The sequence below is a fragment of the Pseudorasbora parva genome, chromosome 14, assembly GCF_024679245.1.
Source record: "Pseudorasbora parva isolate DD20220531a chromosome 14, ASM2467924v1, whole genome shotgun sequence".
NCBI classification, from domain to species: Eukaryota; Metazoa; Chordata; class Actinopteri; order Cypriniformes; family Gobionidae; genus Pseudorasbora; species Pseudorasbora parva.
In genome coordinates, this window is record NC_090185.1 from 18,194,711 (window position 1) to 18,212,583 (window position 17,873).

Below are 17,873 nucleotides of genomic sequence, written 5' to 3' on the forward strand. Positions count from 1 at the left end.
AACATTTATGTAAATGTGCCAGTTTAGCCAACTTGGCTAACTTTCAACTGTATATCAACAGTATAATATCAGAATTTTCAGTCAGGGAACTCAGGTTTTTCCTCAAGTTAGGAGCGTGGCAATTAAATAACAATCATTGCAGACATGGAAAAGCCAATTGCTAGTAAGCTAAGCTAATTTTTAATTGTAAGTTTGCATTTAAAACTCCTTTAGCTGGGTTATAAAATGTTGAATTGTATGACAAACCCTAATTTCCTATAATTCTGTGTGGCATCATAAAGGCCTTTTTGCAACATGAATGTTTGGCATTAAAATTTGATCTTTCACATGTATTTTGTCTGTTCAGACCATTCTGTAAATAAAAAAATCTGTTCATTGACAGCTTGCGAATGACGGTCTAAACGGACACATTAACTGCCAGTATTCAAATTAAAATATTCAAGGCACTGAATATCATCACCATATAATTGTCTTGTTGTGAATAGTCCTTAAGAATGTTAAATTTGGAAACTATTCTGTATTGTGACATACAGCTGAGTGAAACAGATTTTCAAAATAAAAATGACAGGCAGGGACTGAACGGAAGCTTGCAATCGTTTGTATAAAAAATAGGGGGGGGGGGGGGGGGGGGGGTTGATACCAATTATAAAATACCAATTATAAAATACCAATTATACACCAAATGTACATTCACTACTCACTGTATGCACAGCCATAGACCTCCACTCTGAGGCCCATCCATCCCCCGGGACTCCAGTCCACCGGCAAAAAACGAAGAAACCGTGTCCTTATGGAGTGTGAGAGCTTGTGGTGAACAACCCCATCGGAATTTGTGTTTCCTGGGAAAGTCTGCAGGTAAATAAATAAATAAATAAATAAATAAATAAATATTATATATATATATATATATATATATATATATATATATATATATATATATATATTGTATACACACACTATATATACACACTGTATATACACACATATTTGCATGACAGAAACTTATCCAAGATTCAAGATCTAACTGTTAATATAATGTTGAATTAAACAGAAACTAATTCTGTTGTGCAATAATGACAAAGTTTTATATTGCTAGAGTGCATTAATCACAATGAGCATGTATGTTTGACTCACATATACTCTTCTGAAGTCCCTATGAATTTTTTTTTAGAAGTTTTAGTATGAATAGTTTAATCTTACTATTATCTATAAGCTAGATGTAAGCATTCAAAACTTACAATCTCTCACTTCCGGCATTATGGATCAATATGGAACGCTTCTAGCCTAGAAATCTAGACGCACACTAGCGGCAGCAAATCTAATCTGCCCGCGAGTGTCGTCTAGCAACTCTCAATAACCTTCTGAGCTGTTTTCCTCTTGCCGGGCCAATCACATCGTGTATAGAGTCGGTGGGCGGGGCCATAATGACGACGGCCGAGTTGCGTTCGCGTGCTTCTAGTAAACACAGAAACTGGCGAACGGCAGCGGTCTTTCGAGAGAAAAGCTTAACTCCAAGTCTTCCAGGATTGCGGTCAAAGCTGATTCGAAAGACCGCCGCCGTTCGCCAGTTTCTGTGTTTACTAGAAGCACGGAAACGCAACTCGACCGTCGTCATTATGGCCCCCGCCCGCTGACTCTATACACGATGTGATTGGCCCGTCCAGATTCTGAGGAATACAGCTCAGACGTGTATTGAGAGTTCCTAGACAACACTTGCGGGCAAATTAAATTTGCTGCCGCTAGGGTGCGTCTAGATTTCTAGGCTAGCCTGACAAGCCAGACCCACATCAAGATGTTTGGTCTGGAAACTCACCATAGACAGTGCTCAATCCGAGGGGCGGGATAAACGGTTGTCTTTCAAACTCCGATAGGATAACGCTACAACCAACCAGAGCAACGAAGGTGAAACAGAGCTTGTTGATAGATTAAACATTCGCCGTATCCGGTCGGCAAAACTCCGAACACATCTTCCCTTTTTAAGAATGACTTCAGTCCCGTTCTTTGTTCTTTTCTCCGAGAAAAGCTTAACTCCAAGTCCGCCCCACACACACACCTACCCCCCACCCCCTCCCCATTACTGCCATCTCCAGAAATTGCTTAAAAATCTTTATGAAACACTGAATGTATGTTGCCATTTATTCAGTGACTGAGGCCCAATTGCTAGCATTGTCCAATGTTAGCATTCAACTCTGGCTAGTTTTTTGCTAGTTAGCATGTACTAGTAGATGTCGTAACTTCATCATTCTGTTCTGAACACATCAGCCCTGATAGCTGCTAGTGAAGGTAGCCATCCTAGTGTCATGCGAAAGTCGATAACTGGGAATGCTAACATTTTTTTTTTAGCCTCAATTAGCATATGGGTTTACCTTAAAGAAACTCTTCTAAAGTCAGAGAGCTAATTATCAATACATAGAGCTGAACTTTTGCCAAGCAGCATTTACCTAAGATTTAAAAAACTAACACAAAAAGTTAGCGGGGAGCCTCTGGCAGCGTTAGTTTCTTTAAGCTGCACTCAAAGCGCCAATGCTAATCTAAACCTCCAGTTTTAGAATAGCTGGCGGTCCCACCTCCAGCTGTAGCGCCTTCCAGACAAATGGCACAACCAGGAGGCACCTACCGCACTTTAAAAATGTTCCACGTCTTTTAATCTTCCACTCATTAAAATGCTTCACACCTTCAAAGACTTCCATTAAACTCAGTTCTCAAACTAATCAGCACCTTTTTTTTCCCTTCCTGCTGGGTGGAAGATAAAAGAACCGAACATTAAACCATCACCCCCCCCCCCCCCCCCCCCCCCAAAAAAAATGTTTTAATAAAAATGAAAAAAAGTTGAAACGAGATGAGTTAGCCACAGAAAATATATACACCGCCTCCTCCTCATCCTGCTCTCTGTTTGTTTAGCTCCAATGATTACATTAGCAGGAATCCAAGCTTTCGTAATGAGAGACGACGGAGATGGCAGGTAAGATCTCAGTAATGTTTCGCCCCAGCTCTCTTTGAGCCGGCGCTAAATAAGAACGCCGGGGAATGATGGAGCTTTGAAATGACTACTATTGATTCAGAAGAGGAGGGTGAAGCCCATTTGTTTGCCTGTAAGTGTGGAGGCAATGCAGCCGCTGTCTCCAGTGGCGCAAGGGCCGCGCCGATCGATTCCAAAGTTGTCAAAATAAAACTATCAACAACAAAAAAAGAAAACGTAATTCAAGTTGGGAAGACAAGGATTTTAGCTGCACTGCCAGTGACTGGTGAGGTCAGGAGACCATGAAATAAGTTTTGACAAGGATATAAAGTCATGTCACTCAATACAGGTGGTGCATTTAATATTAGTTTGGGCGATTAAGTGAAATTCAAGGTGGTAATTAAAAATTTAACACTGCATGGGTGGCTGGTTTTCAATGGGAAGTGTGTGCCAGCAGTGCATTTGAGGATGTGTTAATTTATCCTAGTAAATTATAATGATTTAGTTAAAGATACAGATGCTTAATGATTATGGTGTGTGCATGCATTTTATTCCGGTCATAAAAGCCCCCCTGATCCACATTACCCGGAAAGCTTTTACAGTACTTATTGCCCTGACTGAAGTACTAATGCATTATAAATATAATAAAAGTCTGGATTATTTATAAGAGTACTTGGATAACTCACCCCCATGTTGTCCTCTTGTCTGAACTGCTTCCAAGCTCTTCCTGTGTCACTGTACAGCAACATGTAACTCGTAACCCAATCAGGGCTCCCGAAACGACCCTGGGTCGCCACAGCTGTGACCTCGACCCTCTCTCGCAGGTCCACCTCTAGCCATCGTAGCCTGTCTGTTCGTTCTGGAGCCCAGCCGCCACCTCCTAACACAAACACAGAAGTGTTGAAATGTATCTAAGCCCAGGTACAACCCCAAAAAAGATGCTATGCAAAAAAATGTAAGCAGTCAACCGGTGTTGAAAGTTTAAAAAAGTGTAATTTTTGTGCTGCTATGGTGGTCACATCAAATGTTTGCGAAATGTAGCTTTCGGTTGCTTGAAATTCACAGGACCAACTTGAAGCTGTTGCAAAATCTCTGTGGAGAAATCTTTCGCCCTCACGTGAATTTCTGGATTGCGAAATTAATGGATTTCGCCCACAAACTTCGCCGAACAATGGTAAACGTGACTATATCTTAAAGCAGCACTGGGTAACTTTTGCTCTCGGGGTCCCCCTACAGTTGGGAAAAAATAATGTCCTCAACTACTGTCGCAAACTCTGTCATCCTACAACAGGGGATGCCATCGCGCGTGCATTTGTTGACATGACAGCCCTGATAGCCCTGAACTAGTGATGCGCGGGTCATCTCATAACCGCGGACCCTGTATGTCTATTTAATGGTCGCGGGTGCGGGGCGGGTTGTAAAAATATATATATAGTGGTGCGGGGCGGGCCAAATAACTTCATAAAAGCGGCCCCACAGGTTGGTGCAGCACTAACAGCAGGAGTTCACATGCAGGTGTTCTTCTGGCGGCGCGTGTGAAATGTCTTCATCCCAGGTACAGTCAGTGGCATATGTTTCAGCATGTCATATGAATATAATTTCTTATTTTAAAAATTATTATAAATTTTTTTTCAAATGCCAAATAATTGCGATGCTCACGTTTAAAAGGCAGCGTCATTATAGTAGTCTGTTGGTTACCGTTTTACAGAATCTATATGATACTTCAGTTCAATGTTTGAGTGGTAGGTAATCACCCTAACAAGCATGACAGCATCGGTCGGGCACGCCTCCTTCAGCTCACGCCGACGAGCAAACGCTGGTCCAATGTTGATCCTCGTCCTGTCTTTAATCACATCACTTTCTCGTTTCCTCTTATTGCTTTCCTCCAACAAAACCTTTTCTTTCTTATTTGTCTCTGCTGCTTCGGACATGACTATATTATCCGACGAACAAAGTTGGGCTCGCACGCCTGAATTTAAGGAAGTGTGGGTGTTGGTGGAAGTGACGTATATGCCGTAAAGCAGTCGAATTTTGTAGTTCTTTTTTTCTCGGGTTACTACCCGAAACCCGAAGTTTAAAAATATGATTAAAAACGATACAGACCCCGTCAAGCTATGGCAGACGTGTCATTCAACCTATTGTAAGTCGATGTACCATCACAAGAGTCTTGAAAATATATTATGAAGGTTGAATAGTTACCTAGTGCTGCTTTAAACTAAATATTTATTTTGTCTAAATATATATATATACATACATTTCAAATAGTTTGGGGAAAAGTAACTTTGAAAAGTAATGCATTACAATATTGTGTTACTCTCTTAAAGTAGCTAATTGCGTTAGCTGGGCGTGTGTGTGTGTGTGTGTGTGTGTGTGTGTGTGTGTGTGTGTGTGTGTGTGTATATATATATATATATATATATACAATAAATTCTAAATATGTATTGTATATATATACACACACTCACACACACACACACACAACCCCAGATAACGCAATTAGTTACTTTAAGAGAGTAACACAATATTGTAATGCATACTTTTCAAAGTTACTTTTCCCCAAACTGTTTGAAACCTATGCTGGCTCATGTCAACTGCTAAAGGGTGTGTTTACAGAAGAGTTTATGATTGCTGAATAATTTCAAACCCCTCCATGAATATATGCGAGAGAAAATTATGCCCCTGAAGTAAATGAAATGCAAAGTGTAATGTGATCACACCTTTAATGAAGCGACTCATTAAAGAAACCCAACATTCTAAATGATTCGCTAAAATGATTCCAAATTCACGCACGTCTTGAGAGAAAAAAAACCTAGAATAGCATGTTTTATTTTTATATCAGCTCACTCATACGCAACACAGCTCATTAACAAAATGCTATATATATATTTAAAAAAAATAGCATGCTACTGATAAAATGACAGCTACTGCCAGGCTAGTGAAAATTGCTACATTAGTAGCTTTGCTTCTTTTGGATAGTTTCTCAACACTGTAGTTAATTATAAAACATTCCTTCATTAACAAAAGATAAACTTTTAATTAAAGGCAGAAAAGGTATTTGAAGCATTTAGCAGTCAGCCAAGGCTCAACTTCAGACAAGCCTGCCAAGAATGCTTCTTTTAAACCTGTCTGTTCGCATTAATTAGCTCAGTAAATCTAACCTACATTGGCACGGCATCTATTGGGCTGAGCAAATATACAGCAAACCCAGCGCTAGTCTTAGCAAAAGGAACTACTCTATAACAACACCACACCAAGCCACAGAGGTGGGTGTCACATGGGGGTCCCTGTCGCTGTCAGGCAGTAATTCACTGTTTGGTCGGCTTTTGACCCGTAAGTAAACTGAATTACAATCGAATCAGCTCTAAAAGACTTGCTAATACTCGGCCACAAATCATGCTGGATATGTATCCCTGCTGTATATGGCATATCAAATGACAGAGTTTCATATTCTGAATGCAATGGACTACTGAGCGGACTCCAGCATTAGCCTGCAAAATATCGTTACATGGTCTGACATGCAAAAAGTGTTCTTTGAAATACCTTAGAGCACCATGTAAATACTTCGCTATTAAGGTAAAAAGCATGCACATCCAGCAGGCAAAACACAATAATCAATCAGTGCATGCTTTATATATGTTAATCTAAACATACATGTGATGTAGTACTGTCATAATAATTGTAATGTGTTCAACAAATGATAAAACTAATGTAATATAATCTTGTATAAAACAGTCTACGACAATTAAAACTTCCCATTTTATATAATTTAAATCTTTCCCCACCATTGACAGAAATGTACGGCTTTCTGTGCTTTTACTATTATATGATAGGGGTCACTATCTTCTGACAGAGTTCTGAATCTTCTGATCAAATCACAGGCAAAAAATAAGCAGAAACAAGTGATAGCATATGTAAGCAAATGCATATGTAAAATTATCAACATTAAACGGCATATATATCAAAACTGTTTAATACTACCGAACAAAATACTCTAAGTTTTAATCATCATTTTGAATCTGATCTTAATCTAGTGCCTATATACCCAACATATAAATCAAAACTGTCTAATGTTATCGAATGAAATACTCTAAGTTTTAATCATCATTTTGAATCTGATCTTTTATATTTTGAAAAATATATTTTTCAGCTTTTTGCTCAAAATTATGCTTTTTTATGAAATTTAATGACATTCATCAAGTGTTGATAAAAAAGATTACATTAAGCTAGAAAAAATGTTTTGTTGTTTTTTTAACCCTTTCACATGTGAATTTAAAATATTATAAAATATACTGATCATCCTAATCACACCGGTGTGATTGAATGTGTTAAAAGGCTAAAGCAGAAAAATGTTGGCGAGGAAACAGTTAATATTACCAGACAAACCTGAAAATAATGGGTTACGCTAATGAAAATAAGTTTATAGACATCCAATAGAAATACCTTTGTATACAACCCCACATTTTCACATTTTTATAGTGAGATTACTCACCATCTCTTCTGTTGAGCTTGGCAAAATATGGGGACTGACTGTTGGAGAAGGATGAGGAGCTCTGGAATGACGTGGGAGGAAGAGCAGAGACCAGTGGCCCATTGCAGTGATCTAGAACAGCAGGAAACACCGATTAACACATCAGATTTGACATTCATGGTTTGTGAATGACTCCATTTTGGTATGGGATGCCCATTTTTCATAAGCTCCCAATGGTTAACGGATCAAGTCCTGTCCTTCATTATTTTCCCCATTGTATATTCAGTTTCTCTCATAAATACATCACCCTACGGACATACTGTAAAACGGCTTGTTGCAAAACTAGTGGGCGTGATTGTTAACACCCTCAACCTTGGCTAAAGATACAAGTTAATGGACCAGAAGAAAGCAGTCTGCAGTACTCGCAGGGGTAAACTTCATCCATCCAGTCTAAAAAGCGACTTTCAGCATCCGTTCCCCAGGTCAACGTGCGGAGCAAGATAATGACGAGAAAGAACGTGCAGAAAGGAGAGAGAGAGAGTGAGAAATCTGACGACGGCTCTCATTTCAATGTTTGAGAAAGCCGCACCGATTTCTCAGCTAATTAACCTTTCAAACGCTTCCTGAATGAGCCTAACATCAAATAGCATCACTCACAGAATTGCAAATGTATTCCAGACTGGGCAAAAGGTGAGGCCGGAAGATGAGAGGGAGAAAGAGAGAGATAAAGAGATGGAAAGACATGAAATAGTGAGTTTACGGGTAAGGTCGCAGGAAGGAGAGAGCCCGGTAGATAGATGTGGTCCCCGTCTCCTCTCTTTCAATGGCTTTGAGAGGCAAAGATACCCGAGCAAACAAGTCAGAAAGAAACATCTTTTTCAGACTCAATGGTATATTTAGCTTGAGAAAAATCCCCAATAAACAAGCAACCTCCGATGCAGACGAAGCAATTTAAAAACCCGCCCCATGATGCATTTTTCAACAGGGAGTCTCTCTTGCTAGCTATCTCTCTATCTTTTCCACTGCAAGTGTGTAAAGTGAGCAAATTGAGCAAGGGATGTTTCTGAAACTCATAAATATGAATGATAGGAATGACTGACAGGGGCTTTCTCTTCTCCTTGCGGTGACGGTAAGGTGGAGGATATCGGTAGCATTGGGTCCACCAGCGGAAAGAGAGCAGATTAGATTTTTCCTTGAGCAGAAGGGAAGTGAGATTGACCTAGTGGCTGCCTAACACCTGATCCTCTCATCGTACAAGAGATGGGAATCGATACAGCACAACCATAAACCAGAAGGTTCATTCCTTGAGATGTTTGTGGGTGCTTGAGACGCTCTGATGGAGCGTTTGATGGACAAGAAAATGCATGATCCTTTTGAGGGGGTGGAAAATTTCGAAAACACGACTGGATCCTACTCTGGTCAATGTTGAAGCAAACTTTGAAGTATTCACGCAAAACTTTTGTGAATCTGATTTTGATCTTAATCTAGTCTTTAACAAAAAGATTTTCTCAGTTTATTGGTCAAAATTATGCTTTTTTAATGAAACGTCACTACATTCATCAAGTGTTGATAAAAAAGAAGATTGCATTAAGCTAGAATAAATGTTTTTTTTGTTTGTTTTTTAACCCTTTCACACTTTCACCTACTGATCATTCTAATCACACCGGTGTGATTGAATGTTTGAAAAGGCTAAAGCAGAAAAATGCTGGCGAGGAAAGAGTTAATATTACCAGACAAACCTGCAAATAATCGGTTACACTAATAATAAATAAGTTTATAGACATCCAATAAAAATCCCTTTGTATAGTAACAACCACACATTTTCACATTTTTCTACTCTGGTCTTTTTTCTACTTTTGCTCTGGAGCACAAATTAAGATCTTTTTGATGAACTCTAAGACCTTTTGTCCATCCAGGCAGCTATGCAACTAGCACTTTGACGATTCAAAAAGTTCACGAACTGATCATAATACGAATCGAAAAGCAGTTTAGTCCAAATTTTCTGAAGAGACTTGATCTCAATGATCAAATGATCACTAATCGAACAGATTGAATTCGGGCTTTTATTCACATATAAACTGATCGGCGAACATAAACAGAAGCTCGATCGATGCTATTTGACGTGCAAGAACAAGCCTCTTGCAGGTGTTCAAATGCGCTACATAACACACGAGAATGAACCTCATTGGTTCTTGCGGAAGCTTAAAACGTGCAGTGAAACACAATAATTAAACGTATTGGTTCTTGTGGCGGCTCAGACGTGCTGAATAACACGAGAATGAACCTCATTGCTTCTTGTGGAAGCTCAACCGTGATGCATAACCCACAAGAATGAATCTCAATGGTTCTCGCACATCAAGCGAACATGCTTGAGTTTCCGTTTACCACAACTGATGTGAGAGTCGATGAATGTTTATATGTGAATAGAAGCCTAAATTCAATCTAAAATCAAATATAAAGCGATCGAGTCTCTTCAGAAAATTTGGACTAAACAGCACAAATCATATGGATTCATGAGAGATAAGAGATTCGTTTTACAATATTTTCGAAGCATCAAAGTGGTAGTTGTGTATCTCCCAATTGAGAGGCGCAAATCTCTCAGATTTCATCAAAAAGATCTTCATTTGTGCTCTGAAAATGAACAAAAGTCTTAAGTGTTTTGACATGAGACATGAGGGTAAGCAACTGATGTCAGAAGAAAACATTTTCTGTAAACAAAACTTTTAAAGTTGTCTATGTTAGAGCTGCAGCATCTTTTGGTTGCATGACCAAGTACCTGTTGACCCTTCAACTACTACTTTTACAACATTCTTGCAATGCATAATACCATTTCAAGCCAATTGATTCACTTTTGCAAACTCGAGTAAGTGTGCTAACTCCTAAAATGTTATCCAAACACTGCAATGTTTCAACCTTTTAAGGTTCATCATTGAGTTGAAGAGGTCGAAATTAAAAACCATTAGATTTGTTGGATGAAATTGGTGGATACCTGGAGACTGTCATAAAATGCTGTGGAACCATTCGTTCCAAACAGAATTGTGCGTTACAAAGACGATGGTTTTGTGATAGTGAAGTTTCAAACATGTGCACAGTATCCTGTACTCAACTTGGGTTGCATGCACTCTTTTTCTACAATTTATTCATGATCAATCAAGACACCACATGGGCAAGGTTGGAACCAATACTGTATCTCTCATTTGAGCATAATTCAATGCGTCTTGTATGCCAACTGCTCAGCCATGGCTCCAAATGAGTTCTTGCGGAATACTCTTGAAGGCCAAAAATTGAGCAGCTTTATAGCACAGATTTCTTTATCCTTCAAATATTTCCAAAATGTTAAAACTATACTGCCGAGATGTTGCATAGCTCATAGCTCATTTGACTTAAAGAGAGGTGCCCTCAGTCATGGATCAATGTGTTTTTTTTCTTTCCTAGAAGATCTTTATCTTGGAAGTAGGGGCAAGATATATACAATTTAATCTAAAATTATAGGCTCTCCATAATCTTTGAAACGTTTGAGAAATGAATGGGGAGTGTTTTTTATCCCCCATGTCTACAATCAGTTAATCAAGGAAAGAAAATCTACCGTAAAAAAATAAATAAAAATCATGCCTATTTTGACTGAATTCATGCCAATCATCAGAATGCCAAAAATAATTTATTCTAATCAAATACAATGACCTGATTGCTGCATACATAATTGGCTAATCATGCTAATATTAATCTTAGTTTAGCTTAGTAATTAGTGTAAATGAAGTGTACTCGTGTATGCATGTAATTAATAAAACTGTTTAACGAATCAAGAGCATTGCTCACTTTTTTAAAAATTGCAATTCATGACAAGAACGGAAGCCAAGGGTTTTAGCACACACCCAGGGCTGCTTGTTGAACTGTAAAAAACATTGTTTTTCCTATATTTGACAAACACACTGCGCGTAATTGTTTCTACCGGGATCAGACGGATGCGCGGCATGAATGCGAAGACATGGTTGGAAGGGTGGGGGAGATTAAATTTTTATGTTTACCTTGGAAATTCTCCTAGTCAGCACTGCCAGTTCTACTGACATATGCAGGCTGCGAAATTAATGTTTATGGGAGGAAAACAACTCAGCAGCACTGGTATTAGCTTGAGGATAGGTCGCCTAATTCGCCACTTTGCTTGCTAGACAGTCGAACGGTGTAAAACATTAGCATTGTAAGAAAGACGTGGTTGTTGTTTAGAAACGGTTCACAGACAGAGGCAAGCTCTCAGAATCAGAGAAAACCTCCTTTAGACATCACAAACTCGGTTCTCTACATTCTTCCAGTTAAGACCCAAAAGCTTTTAAGCAAAGGCTGTTTGGACAAACACGTATGAGGCTATTAACAGAGGCAAGAATCCAAGAAATAGCAGAGAGCTGCACTGTGCAGTATTCATACGCTTTATTAGACGTAAAAGCAGCCCGGTGCAAACCCAGCACGACAGTCCATTTTTCCCTGACCCCAGCTGTGCTTTTAAGAGTCCGCACCTTTAATGGAATCCCTGGATGTCCCAGTGCATCTGGGCTGTGACAGAACATGTGATTTCTAATGCAGTTTTAAAGAAGCTTTTCCCACGTTGAATTGAGTCCGGTGCCTCCAATAAACTTTTCCAGCGGAGGCATAAAAAAGGAGAGGGGGTATAGAGTGGTTAGAAGTGCAACCGAAAATGCAGAATGCCTGGACATCTGTGAATGGACACCTACATCCTGTAGAAAGTGTGAAACACTCATTTAAATCCTGTTGGAGAGTTTGCACGCTCTCGGAGTGTCCCAGATTTCTTTGTACACAGAACACAATCCGTCCTCTGTGGATTAAAGATTTCTTCTTTTTCTTTTTTCTTTACCAAAACTTGTATTCAAACACTAGTTAGTAAGCTTAAGTCTTCAGCATTCAAAAGAAGACCATTGCACAGTGTTTTGAGACTTTACAAAAAGTGTAATTTGACTTTTTAGCAGCAGACTCTTAAAGGAACATGCCACTTTTTGGAAAATAGGCTCATTTTCCAACTCCCCTAGAGTTAAACAGTTGAGTTTGATCATTTTTCAATCCATTCAGCCGATCTCCGAGTCTGGCAGTAGTGCTTTTAGCATAGCTTAGCATAGATGATTGAATCTGATTAGACCGTTAGCATCTCGCTCAAAAAAATTACCAAAGAGTTTTGATATTTTTCATATTTAAAACTCCACTCCTCTGTAGTTACATCATGTACTAAGACTGACGGAAACTAAAAAGTTGTGATTTTCTAGACCGATATGGCTAGGAATTATACTCTCATTCCTGCGTAATAATCAAGAAACTTTTCTGCCGTACCATGGGTGCAGCAGGCGCAATTGAATTACACAGTGCCTGAAAATAGGCTAACGTCCGTCAACATAACCAACGTGACAACCTGCTATACTTGTCTCACAAAGGGAGCATGCTAGGGACTATTTTCAGGCGCTGTGTGTAATATCAATGCACCTGCTGCATCCATGGTATGGCAGCAAAGTTTCTTGATTATTACGCAGGAATGAGAGTGTAGTTCCTAGACATATCGGCCTAATAAATCACAACTTTTCATTTTCCGTCAGTCTTAGTACACAATGTAACTACAGAAGAGGCAAGTTTTAAATAGGAAAAATATTCAACGTTTTTGGTCATATTTAAACGAGATGTTAATGGTCTAATCAGATTCAATTATCTATGCTAAGCTATACTAAAACTGAAAGTGCCACCGCCAGACCTGGAGATCAGCTGAATGGATTCGAAAACGGTAAAACTCAACTGTTTAACTATAGGGGAGAAATTAGACTCTTTTTTAAAGTGACTTGTTCCTTTAACTATCTCCCCGTCATTGTCGGAAATTTCCGTACTTTACGAGACCACGCTTCCTTGCCATTGTCGGAAATTCACGTACTTTATGAGACCAAGCTTCCCTGCCATTGACGGAAATTCACGTACTTTGAGACCACGCTTCCCTGCCATTGTCGGAAATTCACGTACTTTATGAGACCACTCTTCCCTGCCATTGTCGGAAATTTCCGGCTTTCCATGTTTTCACTGTTATACGCTTGGGGGTGCTATTACACATCTTCTGAAAGAGTACTGAATCTCCTGATCAAAACACAGGCGAAGAAGCAAAAACTAGCGATAGCATATGTAAGCATATATAAAATAATGCAATCGTCAACATTAAACAGCATATAAAACTGCCTAATGTTACTGCCTAATGTTTAATGTCGACCCGGGATGAGCTATAGGTCCAGCTTTTGGGGGTGTTTATGGACTTGAACGACTCCATTTATGTTTTTAGCATCCTTCTGAATCCGACCCGGATCTAGTCTTTGACAAAAACAAAGAGTTAGTTTTTTCTTTTACAACAAAACCAGTGTATTTTGTGACTCTAGTCTATCTTTGAAACAATCCAAAACCCAAGCTACTGATTTGATGAACCTATGAACAACTCCAAAGCACCTTATAGCCAGCTCAAACCCCCTATCCAGTGAAAAATAGTCTGTAAAATGATCATTCTAATAGCCCTCTTCTTGCTATCTGATGCTGAATTACCCATTCTCAACACGTTTAAGTAGTTTAAGAATTGCCGGTTCATTCCTGAGCCTCGTGAGAGGAGTTTAATCTTGCATATAAAGATTAAACCAAGACCAACATCTGTGAAGATTAGGCAACAAGAGGATTCTGTCTGTTTGTGCCATTTGTGATTGTCCTAAAGTCACTATGGCCATTGAAACTAGACACACATTTATGCTGCATTTATGTTTAGTTTTTTTATTTAATGTTTATATAAATATATATATATACATTATTATATCTAAAACTATCATTATTTTGAAGATAAAATGTGTCATTATTATATAATACCTTCCTTCCTTCCTTCCTTCCTTCCTTCCTTCCTTCCTTCCTTCCTTCCTTCCTTCCTTCCTTCCTTCCTTCCTTCCTTCCTTCCTTCCTTCCTTCCTTCCTTCCTTCCTTCCTTCCTTCCTTCCTTCCTTCCTTCCTTCCTTCCTTCCTTCCTTCCTTCCTTCCTTCCTTCCCTCCCTCCCTCCCTCCCTCCCTCGGGTCATCCAAAAGGAGAAAACACTAATAGTGATAATAATTACAAAACACTTAAATAAATAAAATGATACAATTATTTACAAAGCCATTTATAAAATTCAGACATGTCCCATTTACAGCACCACCGCAGACCTCTGCACCTTATCGCGCAGCATTTTGGGTAATTAAAATGACTCGGGCCACATTTCTGCCCCCCTCTTCAAGCTTGGCATTTAGCGCTGACCTGATTTTACTAGCGGTTGCCCATGGCAGCGAGGGCTGATGTAATAGTGGAAAATGAAAGAGCGGCTATTATTTAAACCTGACAGCGACACAGACAGACTCTTCACTTCCATTGTGACACTCCACGCTCACCTCGGCAGGTGGAACACAACGAGAAGAGCGCAACAAAGCCCGGGTAATTTACCGACAGCCATTTAACTGAGCATTCGATAGCAAGATGAGTCCATTAAATCATGGAATACGAATGGAATATTGGAATATTTTAAACATTAAATCTCAATGGAGTCATTATTTAGGCACACCCATGTTGTTCTAAACCCGTATGCCGATCTATATGTAATTTCTGAGTAAATAATGGCAATTCCAATCATCACACGTACACTGTTTTTAAGAGTTTATGCTGGGAATTGAATCAGATCTTGATTGATTTGGCTACATTTAGAGGCGTTTGAATGCAGTTTATGCTGAGAGCATGTGCATGCATTGATTGACACTTCTGGCATTGCAAGAAAAAGCAACACTTTCCCTGAATAACAACTTGCTGTGTGTCTGAGTCATACGAATGAGCCACTTTTATTATGCCTTTTGGAGCTTTATACTTTGCACCGGCATGTCATTTTGTTGAAGAGCAGCCTGAACGTTCGGCTAAATAGCTCTTTTTGAGTTTCAAGAACAAGAACCCCAAGCATGTTTCAAACTGATTTGAACTTTTCTTCTTTACACAAAACACAATATCAACTAATTGAAGTTGCAACATAACTGACACAATGTTCCCTCAAGATAGTAACTATAGTAAAACACAGATAATGATATAATATACTAACTCTGTCCTTCAGGTGGATGATCTGCACTGTGGGAATGATCAAAATAACTTCCACACTCAGTTTTTACAGAACAGAGTTATAATAGCAGTACTTCTTAGCTGCATAAATGATTTTTGCGAAATTCATCACATATTTTAAATTTTTGTCCCTGGGATGAGATTTCAATGGGAGGTAAAAAAAAAAAAGGTTCTTGGTTCAGGTTCTTGATCATTTTATTAAGAAAATATAAATGCTATATAATAATAAACATAATAGCAAAATATTATTGTTATACATACATACAAATTAAATTGCAATCTATCTATACACATTGTATACAATGTTTGACATATATTGTGTGTGTGTGTGTGTGTGTGTGTGGTGGTGGGGGGGGGCATGTTTTTATGACATATGAGGACACAAATGTGTGTAATGACATAGGTATGACACAGGTATTACAAGGAGAGGGTGAAATATGAGGACATTGGCCATGTCCCCACTTTTCAAAAGGCTTATAAATCATATGGGAGTTTTTTTTTGAAAAAGTAAAAATGCAGAATGTTTCCTGTGATGGGTAGGTTTAGGGGTAGGGGCAGTGTAGGGGGATAGAAAATACGGTTTGTACAGTATAAAAACCATTACATCTATGGAATGTCCCCATATGTCACAAAAACAAACGTGTGTGTGTGTGTGTGTGTGTGTGTGTGTGTGTGTGTGTGTGTGTGTGTGTGTGTGTGTGTGTGTGTGTTTATATATATTTCATAGTAATAATGATAGTAATAATAACAACAAATATGCTTATATACATAATATACAACACTCATTTTAATTAAAAAATATTTATTTACTTATATTTATTTAAATATTTATTTACTTATATTTATTTAAATATTTATTTACTTATATTTATTTAAATATTTATTTACTTTTTAACAATGAATGTTGTACAATACTCATTTTAAAATGCTATAAAGAGTACTATATTACATGTGAATTTTTTTCTGTAACTTTTATTTTAGTGTCATTTTTACGTTACGTGTAGCTACTAGGGTAATAACTATAAATTATTCATAACTAAATGCAACTAACCCCAAACCAAACACTGTATTTAATTAATATTACTCCATACTTAAAAATATAATGACACTGTAACAAGGACACCATGACATAAAGTGTAACCTAAAACGAACATTTTAAAGCAACTCCAATGCCCTTGACATTAGAATAATGTAACGGACAAGTTTAAACAAGGATCTGGAAGTACGACAAGATTTAAGCGTTAATATTTTAACAGCTGAAACTGCTTAGTACGTGTGTGGCCAGATATAGCTCAGTGTTTTTCATTGTTGTTGTTTCTCCCCTTTGGTTAACACTGCCGACTTGGAAAAAGCTCATCCATACCTCCGATTGGCCATTGACTAGTAAACAGCAATACACAGCCGTGACCCGGGACGCCATCAAAGTTACGGAGATGAGTTTATAAAACCTTTTCTTGACACTGATCACAGTGGGGAGCATCTCCGGCTCTGCACCACAAAGAGTGTGGGATGCCGGCAGAACTTTCTGGGATATTTGCGAAATGCCATTAGCAGCTTGTTAAGAGTTTGTTGTGCTTTGGATGATATTTACGAAGTTGCAGAGCATATGTTCGGCTGACTAAACGCCCACTAACACAGACTGAAAAGCATCTCATTAAGGGAAGATACATTAAAGCAGTGTGTTTTTCTAGGTACTGTCGGCAGTGAACATCAGCTGAGTTCAGGTTTGTTATTACCGGCTTTTACGTTGATGGATAATGGATTAGATCTGTCAGTCAACTTCGCACGGTTCTCTAAGGGGTGACAGCTGGGGGGTCCTGGTGGCGGTACGCGTTTTGTCAGAAAGCGGCTCGATGCAATTGATAAACCTGGGAAGATTGTTCTTTGCATGAGTTTGTGTCTTTGTACTTATCCAAGGTTTTAAAGTATTTTCCAAGACACAACAAAGGCAACTTTTTTTTTTCTACTGGCATAAACTCTAGACTTAGAACCGCCCACTTAGACAGGAAATACCATTTGATTGACATGTAAAGCAACCAATCAGAGCCCATTTTGTTTTGTGTGTGCCCTAAACTTTATATGAAATAGATTATCCAAAGTACACTGGAAAAATAAGCGTAGGGTTTGCTTAGAAATAGTCAATTTAAAACACCATTTTTCAAAAACATTTTAAAGTAAAAAAACTGAAATAATATTTTTTTTGTAACAAGTAGTTCCATAATCTATTGTTCATTTACAACTTTGAAAAATCTTTTTTTATTTTATTTACAGCGTTGATTAATACCATATTGTTCTGAATATAACAAACA

The 17,873-nt window shown here is 38.5% G+C and overlaps 1 protein-coding gene across 1 annotated transcript in view; it reads right to left on the reverse strand.

The window, feature by feature from the left end:
• Positions 1 to 17,873, reverse strand: part of cntnap5b (contactin associated protein family member 5b) — an 86,754-nt gene that overhangs the window by 60,816 nt on the left and 8,065 nt on the right. Inside the window, exons 2-4 of the mRNA XM_067415734.1 lie at positions 7,449 to 7,559; positions 3,646 to 3,839; positions 702 to 849 (exon numbers count right to left, since the gene is read on the reverse strand). Of these exons, the coding sequence (XP_067271835.1) occupies positions 702 to 849; positions 3,646 to 3,839; positions 7,449 to 7,559 (453 nt within the window). The remainder of the gene's footprint in view (positions 1 to 701; positions 850 to 3,645; positions 3,840 to 7,448; positions 7,560 to 17,873) is intronic.